We start from the raw sequence: 11,937 nt of genomic DNA on the forward strand, positions 1-11,937 counted from the left end.
TGAATGATGCACACTGGATTACAAATATATTCAATGCAATTTACTGAAATTGGAACTTCTTGATTTGAAGAAAAAGAATTTTAAACATGCAGAATCTTCATCTTATTCTATGTGTATGCAATACCAATGACAACATGAGAAACACTCCAGTTCCTTCATTAGCAGTTAGCAGATACTCGAGTAATTCTCATCTCAATAATTGACTTGGACGGCGAAAGGACACTGTTTGCATCTATTCAAGTAAGAATTGGGGTAATCTATGAATAAATATTGCACCCGACAATCATTTCAGCTTTCTACTGAAGTCTGAGAGTTGAAGGAGCTGAATCCTAGGAATGCTTGCTGCTTCTTCCCTCTCTTTCTGAGTGTTGTATCCCCAGTCACCTGCTCCAATTGATCCACTTTAGCAACCAGAGCTACTAAAAACAGCGGCAAAATATGACACAAAAACCGAAAAAGACAATAAAAGGGGGAAAGATTATTAAAGGATATTACCTAGGTACAAATTCCACCCATCTAGCTCAGGCTCTTTAATCACATTCTTAAGAGTTGCAAGTCGATCTTCCACAAAGCTGATCAAAATTTAGAAGTACTAGTTTCAGGTTTCATTCAAGTTTAACAAACAAGGGAGTTACGTCTTAAGTAATAGAAGCTAAATAGCCAGAAGAGCCAAAAAAAAAAATCATTACCAAGCATTTAACAGCCTCATTTTGTTTTAGTAGACTATAGTACAAAAATATCTAATTGTAATACACATAATAACTTACTGCAATGTCATCCCCTGGAGTTCTGGTTTCTTCTGGAGTTGCTTCAACACTTCCACCTTTGGACTGCAAGTAGTAATCAAAATCAAGGAGAAATTCCTTTTAGTGGGAGCAACCACAAGCAACAGTGTCAAAGAACCAGCCAGTGCAGCCACAAAAGTATTTCACCTAGGAGCATAGACAACACTAACCCAGTTCCCAGACCATAAATTCTGTCAGGTGGTATTGTAACTCCTGCAAGCTCTCGTAGTAAAGCATCTGCGAAACGGCTCTGAATTGGGACAAAGGAAGATAATTTTATGATAAGAAAAGAAACTTATAAAACTATTACTATCATATCAGTCTCTTGAAACCTGCTTTGTGGTGACAATATAAATCCTTGAGCTTGCAAATTTTAGAGCATCAGGGATGCCTGGATAGAATCTGCAGGAGATGCACCAGGTAATCAAATTCCAGTTCACATTTATGGACCAATACTACAAGCTCCAGTAAAATTGAAATCTACACAAAATCAAAACCTTAAACATACTAAAATTTGGTAAAAAGACCGACAGGAGCTCCTATGAGTTCAAAAATATCAGAATGACAATTAATTTACAGCCAAAAATGTTTAAGATATGTAAAACGGAGACCCATACTATCATTCAAATTACAAAAGAGGAAAGGGAGCTGGCCATTAAATGATAAAGGAATGCATGAAGAAAGACAAACAATATGCCCAAAAAAGGTTCACTCAAGCCTCATAAGCAGCTTTATGCAAAGGGAAGCAAATTGGTTAACAATAAATGAATTTCAAGGTGCAATAATAATAAGAACTTTGTTCGCCCAAATGCTAATCAATAATTAAGTAGATTCTCAAACTAAGTTACACAGAAGAAGCACTACGTTGATTGCTAAGCAAAATATGAAAGTAAAAGTTTTTATTTTGTTTTATTTTTCCAGAGTTTTGATCATCATGTGAAAAATAGTAGTACAAATTGTTCAGTGTCATCTCAAAAAGCTCGTTTAAAATACCTATTAGCACCAATCCAAGTAGTCAAGTCCTTATCCATCCATTCATCTCTGACCTTGCCGAAAAGATCAACAAGAGCATCTCTATTCTCGCTCCAATCTTCCATAATCACAGGTTTTATCTTAGACCAGTTCTCCAGTATCCCTTCCACCGTGAGTCCCTCCGAAACCTTGCAAATTGAATCAAATTCGTCATCAGTTCAAAATCAATGTGTCAAAAGGCTAAGCAAATGAATATACAATCAACACCATTCTTCTAAACACAAACAAAGTTTGAAAGTATGACAGGCTTTTTAGCCATTTAATGTTCCATCAAATATAATTATATAATACCTACCGAGGATTTCCGAATAGAAGGCATTCTTATCTCAAGCAGCAACCTCACCAGTAACAGATTTTCATATCCTGTTTCCACCACAGGTCGCAGCTACAAAAAAAATGAAGTACTAATTAGCTTCAACAGAGCCTATTTATTTATTTATTATTATTATTTTTTTGGCCCCAATCAAACATCCATTCTTATGCATAAAATTAAAATATCAACCAAATAAACAAAGTCCAGGCGTAATAGAACAGCATTTCCGTTTTCAGGCAGAGGCATATGAGAAAAGAAAATTGAAATGAGATAAAAAACGAAGAGCTTACTATATGCATTTGATCAACAATCCAATCCTCGATGACGGAATCGACGCCGTCAAATAAACCTGGCCATCTCACTTTCGCAGCCTAACAATATGCACGAAGGGAAAAATGAATAATCAAATTAAAAATTGAAAAAAAATAATTCGCGCCGGCTGATATCCCAGTAGTTAAATGGACCTTGACGGCGGAGAGAGAGCTCTCCCCACAGCTGTCACAGAGAACTCCGTCGAAGTCCAAGGCGTACAAATCCGCCATCTAGTCGCGACACCCAACCTTGTTTTTGCTTTTACTCTTGCCGACTCCCATTATACCGGTGGGGTGCGGATTGGCTTACTCACCAAACTCCAATGATGGAGCGACACGTTTTCCCGTTTTCCCATTTTGAACGACGATCCTTTTTTTTTGTTTTTTCTGTAAATTTTAATTTATCCAAGATCAGAACCATACCCATCAGACATCAATTTGTCCTTAAGTATTATTAAAAATATTTTGTTTTTCATCAAACTATTCTCATGTTTTTAATGGTAATTAAGAATGAGTAGTTTACAATAATTTAGAAATGTTTTGAAAATAATTAATTTATTGAGAATATAACAAAAATTACTTTTTTTTAAAACCATTTTATGAGTGAATTATATTTTCCTTCGTACAAACTACTTTAAAAATTCTATTACCGTCACATCTTTTACATGGTTTATTTTTACAAAAGAATCTTAGACTGTATAGAAAATACTTCTTTACCCAATTGTATAAAAAATACTTCTTTACCGCATATCTTACAAGTTACAATACAATAACACTTTATCATGTATCAATTTATTTTTGGAAACAGTCAAATAATTTGAGAAGTAAAGTAATGATACACACAGGGCACATTTGAACTTCGGACTAAATTAGATTGGGTAACAAAAATGATATGATTTAACTTAAATATTTAGTACTATCTTTCATTTTAAAAATCATTAAATATAGGATTATATTGGATTGATTTGGATTAAATATCATAATTTAATTGGATTAGACTGAATTTTTTATAATAATGTCTTTTGCTTGTAGAACATCGAACAAGACTATATTAACTTTCATTTGGCAAAGTTAAAAATAACTATTTAAATGATATCATTATTTTTAAATAATATTAATAATGGTTAACTTTAATATTATTCAATACTAGTTTTAAAAAATTATTGAATAGAATTTGATATTTTATATAATATAAAAAATTGGTTAAAAATTTGTGAAAGTAAGTTTATATTTAATTTATATTAAAATATTAAGTTAAAATGAAAAAAAAAAAAAAAGGTGATAAAGAAGACAATTTTTTTTCTTTTTACTCTCATTTAATTCCAACACACCTAAACTGACAACCAGAGTACCTAACGACTAATAATCCCATCGCAACCAAAGTACTTGACGTATCTTATATAATTTTATTGTTATCATCTTAAAATTGTGAGCCTGAAATCAACCGTCCTAACTCCTTTAGTTTACACCAAACACAGAATTGAACTAAATTTTATAGAAGTAATCCAATCCCTACTGCCAAATGCAACAATAGTATATCTACCATTAAAGAAAAAGAAAAAGAAAATGCAGAGGACCAAAATCTTATAGAAACATAATAAAAAAAATAAAGTTAAAATTATAGAAGCATTGTAGTTATTTTTTATTTTTTATTTTTTTTTTGGGTTGGTGGAAAGTATCGTAGGCCATAAACAAATTTAGATTTTACGGACACAAAGATCATCGATTTAATTTCTTTTGACGTTACAATACATAGCGGAGGATGACAAATTTCCAGAATTATTAGTGTAAAAAAATAAAAATAAATAGGAGGTCCTGTTAAAATGGTTATTGGTTTTGGTGGGCTTTTGGTTTCTGCAATCAATGGCCCAAAGTTTGTTGATGGGTAATTTTTAAAAATCTCCCCTGAGGTTTGGGCTTGTTGCAAGTACATGGCGAGAATTGATTTATTTGTAAAAAATCCTCTACCGTCAGTTAAGTTGAACATTGACCGTTATTTGACCGTGCTAAAACAATATTACCCTTAACAATAGTTTATAAACGAAAATAACTAAAAAAAAAACTAAAATTATTGGTGCAAAAAGTACAAACCCTATTTTTTGACAATTTTATCCTTGTCAATTCTAAAAATTTACAATATCATAGGTAAAGATTATGACTATTTCATTTTTAAATTTTTAATTTTATCTTTCTTGTAGGAATTTTAAGGAAATATCAATAATTTAAAGAGGATTTTTTAATTTTTTAATTTTAATTTTTTATAAGAACTTTAAGAAAATATCAATAATTTAAAAAGTGTAAAATAGCTAATAATTTTGGTTTTTTTTTAGTTATTTTCGTTTATAAACTATTGTTAAGGGTAATATTGTCTTTGCACGGTCAACTAACGGTCAATGTTAAACTTAACTGACGGTAGGGGGTTTTTTACAAATAAATCAATTCTCGCCATCTACTTGCAACAAGCCCAAACCTCAGGGGAGGTTTTTAAAAATTACCCGTTTGTTGATTGGATAGTTTATCGTTATCATTGTAGTTTCCACTGAAATCATGCACGACGATAGGAAACAATCAAATAGCTCAGATGAACCAATTTAAAAATTCGAAATAAGAAAAGTGGTCGCAGTTTGTGTTACTGGAAGAATTGCTCATCAACGAATAAACGGGGAAGTAGGGAAGCCAATGACTATTTCAGCTTGGTACAGAAGTTAGAGAGCTGGAGAAGCTGAATCCTGGGCATGCTTGCTGCTTCAGCCCTCTCTTTCTGAGTGTTGTATCCCCAGTCAACTGTTTCAATTAGTTCAACACATCCATCTTAGCAAACAATGCTACTGCATACAAATACAACAATAAAATATGACATAAAAACCGAAAGAGATTACCGAGATACAAATTCCATCCATCTAATTCAGGCTCTTTAATCACATTCTTCAGGGTTGCAAGTCGATCTTCTACAAAGCTGTAATTGTAATCGTCACTTCATTGCAATGGATTGGACTACGTATTAATCAAAATCAATTTTTTTTTTTTTTGGTGATCTAACATATATAATATAACTCACTGAAGTCTCAGCCCCTGGTGCTCGGGTTTCTTCTGAAGTTGCTTCAAAACATTCACCTTCGGACTGCAATTAGTAAACGAAATCAAGAGGAAGAATCACTTTGATGTGAGCAAGCAACAACAGCCACCGGAAACAGTAAGAAAGAACCAACAGCTAGCATTGATAATGTGTACTGACCCAGCTCCCAGACCGTAAAGTCTGTCAGGTGGTATGGTAACTCCTGCAAGCTCCCGCAGTAAAGTCTCTACAAATCGGCTCTGATTCCAGACAAAAGAAAATTAAGATAATTACTGGTGACAAACAGGATAATATATAAGGCTGTTACTTTCAAATCAGTATCTTCAAACCTGATTTGAGGTGACTATATATATCCTTGAACTTGCCAACTTGAGAGCATCTGAAACACCTGGATAAAGTCTGCAGAATAAGAGCATCTTCTAATCAAATTGTGGGTCAAACAAACCAATTACAAGCTCAAGATATTTGTGGGAAAATAGAGTATCAAATGTCTTGCTCCAATCTCTACAAGCTCATCAATTTAGAGTACCGATTGGCACCAATCCAAGTTGTGAAGTCGGTATCCATCCACTCGTCTCTGACCTTTCCGGAAAGTTCTATTAAAGCTTCTCTGTTCTCACTCCATTCTTCCATAATCACAGGTTTAATCTTAAGCCAATTCTCTAATATCTCCTCCACTGTGAGTCCTTCTGCAACCTTTAATTTGAAACATTTTTACGTAGCCATTTAATAGTATCATCCATCAAATAAATTTTAGCACGGAATTATACTCACCGAGGATTTTCGAAGAGACGGTAGTCTCATCTCAAGCAGCAACCTCACTAGCAACAAAGTTTCATATCCTGTTTCAATCACAGGCCGCAACTGCAATAATATAAAGCACTAGTTTGCTTTCAGCAGATTCTTTTTTCACCGCATGAATGCAGGGGATTTAGAGAAGATTTGAGTTCTCGTGAAATTCAGATTGAAGAGAATAAGATATAAGCAAAGTAATTAACAAGAGCTTACAGTGTGCATTTGATCAACAATCCAATCCTCCAAGGCGGAATCCACGCCGTCGAATAAACTTGGCCATCTCACTTTGGCAGCCTATTAAACACAAGTGAAATAAAGGAAGATGGATCAATCCAAATCTAATTCAAAAGCACTTTTTTTGGAAAAGAAAAAACAGAGAATTTCACGAGGATTTTCTCATTAGTCAAACGGAGGGAAATGACCTTGACGGCAGAAAGAGCGGTCTCTTCGCAGCTGTCACAGATAACGCCGTCAAAGTCCAATGCGTATAAATCCTCCATTTCTCTTCGCACTTGGCTGTTTTTCTCTTCTCTGGATAATGAACCTTCAGCTCCCGCCACCGGCCACACAATCCTCTTTTATATTTCATCTTCACTCCTTGAAACTGCTTGGCTTTCTGCTTATCCTACCACTTACAGAATGCCACGTTGCATATTACGAGCGACATAAACGAGTGAGGATGAAAGTTTTCAAATTATCAACCTTTAATTTGAAACAATTAATCATACGTTATTGACTCATTTTTTATGTCTAAAATTAATTTATTTACTACTTTCAAAAATCATATCAATATTACATTCCTAATTCTCTATACTCTATACATTCATTTTTCAGGATTAACCGAATATTTAAGTTTACGCATGTTTAATGTTCCATTAAATTATAGAAAATTTGTGATAATCTATTTGAATTTTTTTGACATTTTAATTTAAAGGTGCAAAAAACTCCACCCATAATTTAAATACATGGAGGAGCAATAGTTAGTTTTTGTTGTTTGAGCTTACTTACAATTGTAAACGGGATAAATAATGAAAAAGGGTTAAAAGTTCTTTAAATGGGGTGTCAATAGTCAAACCAAAAAAATAAAAAAAAGGATAGATGTCTAAGTGATGATTTTGGCGGGTTGCAAGTTCCTGCAATGAATGGCCCAAAGGTTCTTGGTTTGAGTCTTTTGCAATGGGATTTGTTCGTTTGACTTGAATCTGTCAATGCAATCATGCATCCGCACGATCGAATGAAGGAAATGAAGTGCACTTATGCAGTTCCATTTGGCCCACGTTCCTCATCCATCGCCACGACTGCTTGCTAGTCATTAAAAAAATACCCACAATTGCGAATCGTTTATCTATTTTTTAATCGCAAAAACCTATCACCACTATTCACCGATGCTAATTAAAAATTATTTTAATAACTTAATAACTGGGCCCAGTCGTTTGAAGGTACAACGAACGACTAATCCCTTAGTAGCCCCTTTTTGTTATTCGATGATGGGCCACGCAACTAGGTCGCGTAAGCGTAATAATTTATACCTCGCAGTCCCTCGCACGCAAACGCACGAACCTTACCTTAATTACCGGTTAACGACCGGTAGCCACAGTGACTAACAATAAAGATATTATTATTATTATCTCAATACACGACGTGCTTTACCTACAACAGCCAGTAACTCCGATCAAATATACCGGTACCATCGGTTCTCTTCTTTTATCTCGAATTCGAGAAACCTTAACTATAGTCTATAAAGCCTTGTTCCGCTCTACGCCTGTCGAGGCAGTTAGTGTTGCTCAATCTAATCAGAAACGCCGCCGTATCGATCACCAGTCTATCTTTCCGCCTTAGATCTTGTTCCTCCGATTGCGTCTCTGTGAGTTTTCATTTTTAATTTGTTTTCTTTTGAAATTATATGAGCTGTGGATCGCTGATTTTGTTATGTTTGATAGATATGTGATGATTGATTTTGTTTTCTTTTTGTTTTAATTCTTTTTAAATCATCTGTTAATAATTATATTGATTTGTACGTGCTTGCGTTGACTTAATTCTTTCTTTCATCACACGTACTGACTTACTGGATGATGAATTTTTTTTTTTTTTTTAAGTTTAATCTCTAATTTGTATCAGAATTAGAAATACGTTTTTCGACTGAATCTGATGCTTTTGTCTGTACATAGAATGATGTTAATTTATAGCGTGGGCTTTAGTTCACTGACTGAGTTTTTGGCTTATAAAGCTTTTTAGTTGTGAGTAGAATTTAGTAGTTTTTTTTTTTATGTAAATTTTTGGGATGATATGGCATAGTTTACTTTTAATATGTCATGTTTTAGTGGTAAGACAATTTGCATGATGGCGTAACAGAATTATGATGAAGTAATTATGTCTTATGCTTTTGATTTTTCTGTATTCACTTTTAAGTTCATTACTTGTTGCTTTTTGTTATTCTGATGTTTTAAATGATAGGAAACTTGTCATTGGGAAGGATGGCGGATAATGAGGTAGAAGAGAATGCTTCCCGTGGGAATGAATGGGAGGTTGTGTCACTTACAGCATCTACCTATGCTGCTGCTCCTAGTGCTCAAAATGATGAACCGAAGGATGATGCCAGGGGTGACACTGCTGAAGAAATTGAAGCGGAAACTTCTCATGCATTATTCATGTCTCGTCACTTTGTTTTTCCCCCCGGTGAGCATGAGAATTTGCCGGTGGAACCTGAACTTGTAAAGAGTGAGATTTATAATGAATCTGAAGGGAAGGACGTTGTCTCTGAATTGGGTGCTGAAGTCGGAGACAAATCTAGTGGAAAGGATGATGAAGATAATTGGACCCTTAAGGATTTGAGTGTACACAATGAGTTTCCAGAAATGCAGATTTTTGATGAGAGGGGTAACAGGCTATCCTTTAGTAGTACAGAGTTTGAAGAAGGTACACCATTACCGGGGTTAAATTTGACTAGGAAGGAAGAGAGTATTTACAGTGCGGCTACGTTTAGTTCTTTCCACGGTGACGCGGCACTCAATGAGAACTTGGAGACTCCTGAGCTAACTGAACCTTCTGAGCAAGGTTTAAATGTTCCTGCAGACGCATCAAAATCTCTGATGCCTGCAAAAGAAGATGACAAATTTGCTGAGTCTGACCTTCCCTGTGAAGCATGGTGGAAGAGAAGGGCAGCTTCCTTGTATGCTCATGCAAAGGAGACAAATACATTTTGGTCCATTTTCATTGCAGCGGCTGTGATGGGCATTGTAATTATTGGGCAGCAGTGGCAACAAGAAAGGTGGCAAGCTTTGCAGCTGAAGTGGCAGCTCAGCATCAATGATGAGGTATGTGGATTGCTGTTTTTCCCCCGAAAAAAATAAAGTAATTAGTCGGCTCAGTAAATTTTATTGCAGTGCCATAGAAGAAGTGGGTTTTACTCTGTTTTACTATTATTGGTTAATATGTTTCTAAAAGCCGTATGCATGCGAATTATAAAAGCGTAATTCAAAATATTATTTTATTGGACTGGAAATTAAAACCATGCTTCAACCATGAGTAATTGCTGATAGATTGTGGACTATTAGAAATTTTTCCTTTAGATTTGTGTTTGTACTATCCTGCTTTCTTTGTGGAGCCTACATCTTCTTGACGTGTTTCTTGAGAATGTCACCCGAACTCTTCACTTGTAGAACCACATAGAGTTGTCTCGGATTCAAGAAGTATACGTTTTTCCAATTATTAGGTCAGGAACTGAAGAAGCAAACCTGACTAGCCTTTTCTATGAATAAGATCGGAACCTTGCTCTTGTGTTTCTTCTTTAGTTTTGTTGTCTTAACTAGATCTGAAGTCTGATCCATCTGGGTTATATCAGAAATTAAACTTGAAGCTCTGCCCACACGGTTTACCTCCTTCCATGTAGTTTGCAAGTCAGGTGGTATATCTGGTTGAAAATTGGATAGGATTTGCATTTTCTTTTCCTGTCTTCTAGAAACTTTGTGAGATGGAAGGTCTCTGTATTATAAATTGATACTGATGTTCTTTTTTGCTTTTCTTTTCCTGTTATTATTATGGTCATCATATTTGCAGAAAGGGAGCAGGTTGTTGGGTCCCATATCTCGTCTTAAAGATGCAATTGTAGGTGGCCACCGTCGAGGTTCTCTTGTCAGGGGAAGCTCCTCAAATGATAGTTAAGATGATGATGATGAAGAAAAAAGTTGAGAGAGAAAGGAGAGATTGGTGTGAGGGTGTTAATATGCTCGTTTGCTTTGTGAAGCTCCTGTTTTCTGGTGTCCTAGCTACATAGCGACATGTTATAATTTTGATATTGTTGTGCCTTATTATTTTTTGCAAATGAATTATGTGATCCTGCCATGCTGTAGCTACCTGAGTTGTAGGGCCGGTTGTCTAGATAGAATTTGTATACCCGGATCATGAAAGTCCCGACTGGGTGTTATAATCAAATCTATTTGCTGGTTCAGCTGGTGTCGGTGGTTCTCGAATTAGAATTGTGTCTCGAATTAAAATTTGAGAAATAATCAACAAGATGTGGGAATCTAAACATTGTCGACTGATGGTTTGTACTAAAATGGTGCAACCCAAAAAAGCTTGACGATTGCTCAGCAGTGTATTCGTTTGGGATGAATTTGGATATCTGATCTTCCTCTAGAAAGTTTCTCGATTCGCAGTTTTTTAATTCGGTCAAGTCAAGCTTATCTTTTTTCGTTATTCAGTGTGCTGATCTTAATATGCTTGGCGTAAATAAAGAAGAAAAGGGAAGAGAGAGACTGAGAGAGTGAGTGGGTAGAAAGAAAGATGGTAAATTTTTTTTATCTTTCTTTACACTAAACATAACTTTTTAGTAAAAAATAATGATGGATTAGATCGATATACATACAAAAGATTTCATTCCTTACTGCCCATTGTCAAAAGTAAAAAAAGATGCAAAATTATTCATTTTAAAATATTAGGCAAAGGTGGAGTTATTTGAAAGAGTGATGATGCAGTCACAAATTCTTGTACAAATTTATATTGTACAAATTGATGTGGCATTAATTCATTGGTATAATGAAAATATAAAATAATAGAAATAAATCATGTGGACAAAAAAATATTTAATTCAACTAATTTTATCATACCACATCAATTTGTACAAAATAAGTTTATACAAGAGTTTGTGGTTATATCATTACTCTATCTGAAAATACAATACTAAACTCTCTTAACCTCATGAGGAAATTAAAATGGAGATTTTGGTTAATTTATAACATTAATTTCATATAGAAATTAGGTGATTTTAGTTGCTCTTTGTAAAAATTTAGATGAAATTCTTTATTTCTTTATTCTTTATTATAGGTAAAAATTATAGGTAGAGGGTGGATTTTGATCCTCATTATTAATTTATTCTCGATAGATTATGTCTATATATATTTAGATTTGAATAATATATCTCATTACTCATTATCTTTTATAACCTATCAAGAAATATGGTGAAATATCATTTGTAACCTATATCTAAAAAGAAGATATTTAAATGGATAATAGGGATGAAAAAGTCCAAGCCCATTAAAGTGTTGGGGGTGCCCACTGTAGGGTAGGGTCGGGTTTAGACTTTCACTTATTTTCTTTTGGGATAGGGGTCGGGAAAGAGGAAAGCCA

General features: G+C 34.5%; 3 protein-coding genes across 4 annotated transcripts; 1 reads left to right on the forward strand and 2 right to left on the reverse strand.

Moving 5' to 3' along the window:
- Positions 1-78: 78 nt before the first annotated feature.
- LOC18046001 lies at positions 79-2,777 on the reverse strand. The gene is made up of 9 exons (XM_006444946.2): positions 2,595-2,777; positions 2,421-2,501; positions 2,113-2,202; positions 1,779-1,945; positions 1,118-1,187; positions 956-1,035; positions 768-830; positions 496-572; positions 79-384 (listed from the first exon to the last, which is right to left on the reverse strand). Exons 1-9 carry the CDS (start codon positions 2,670-2,672, stop codon positions 284-286), a joined length of 807 nt encoding a protein of 268 aa, XP_006445009.1. The 5' UTR covers positions 2,673-2,777; the 3' UTR covers positions 79-283.
- A 2,201-nt stretch (positions 2,778-4,978) lies between these two features.
- On the reverse strand, positions 4,979-6,534 carry LOC18046002. The gene is made up of 8 exons (XM_006444948.2): positions 6,526-6,534; positions 6,292-6,381; positions 6,047-6,213; positions 5,847-5,916; positions 5,677-5,756; positions 5,500-5,562; positions 5,321-5,397; positions 4,979-5,225 (listed from the first exon to the last, which is right to left on the reverse strand). The coding sequence occupies exons 1-8, from the start codon at positions 6,532-6,534 to the stop codon at positions 5,125-5,127; spliced, it is 657 nt and encodes a 218-aa protein (XP_006445011.1). The 3' UTR covers positions 4,979-5,124.
- A 1,462-nt stretch (positions 6,535-7,996) lies between these two features.
- LOC18046003 (ATG8-interacting protein 2) lies at positions 7,997-10,834 on the forward strand. Of its 2 annotated transcripts, XM_024189131.1 has the most exons (4): positions 7,997-8,176; positions 8,767-9,626; positions 10,154-10,213; positions 10,369-10,456. In XM_024189131.1, exons 2-3 carry the CDS (start codon positions 8,787-8,789, stop codon positions 10,199-10,201), a joined length of 888 nt encoding a protein of 295 aa, XP_024044899.1. In that variant the 5' UTR covers positions 7,997-8,176; positions 8,767-8,786; the 3' UTR covers positions 10,202-10,213; positions 10,369-10,456. The 2 variants fall into 2 exon arrangements, with proteins under 2 accessions (XP_024044899.1, XP_006445013.1); XM_006444950.2 differs by lacking the exon at positions 10,154-10,213 and having other exon boundaries at positions 7,998-8,176; positions 10,369-10,834.
- The last annotated feature ends 1,103 nt before the right edge of the window (positions 10,835-11,937 follow it).

Source organism: Citrus clementina, unplaced genomic scaffold (assembly GCF_000493195.1).
Source record: "Citrus clementina cultivar Clemenules unplaced genomic scaffold, Citrus_clementina_v1.0 scaffold_3, whole genome shotgun sequence".
NCBI classification, from domain to species: domain Eukaryota; kingdom Viridiplantae; phylum Streptophyta; class Magnoliopsida; order Sapindales; family Rutaceae; genus Citrus; species Citrus x clementina.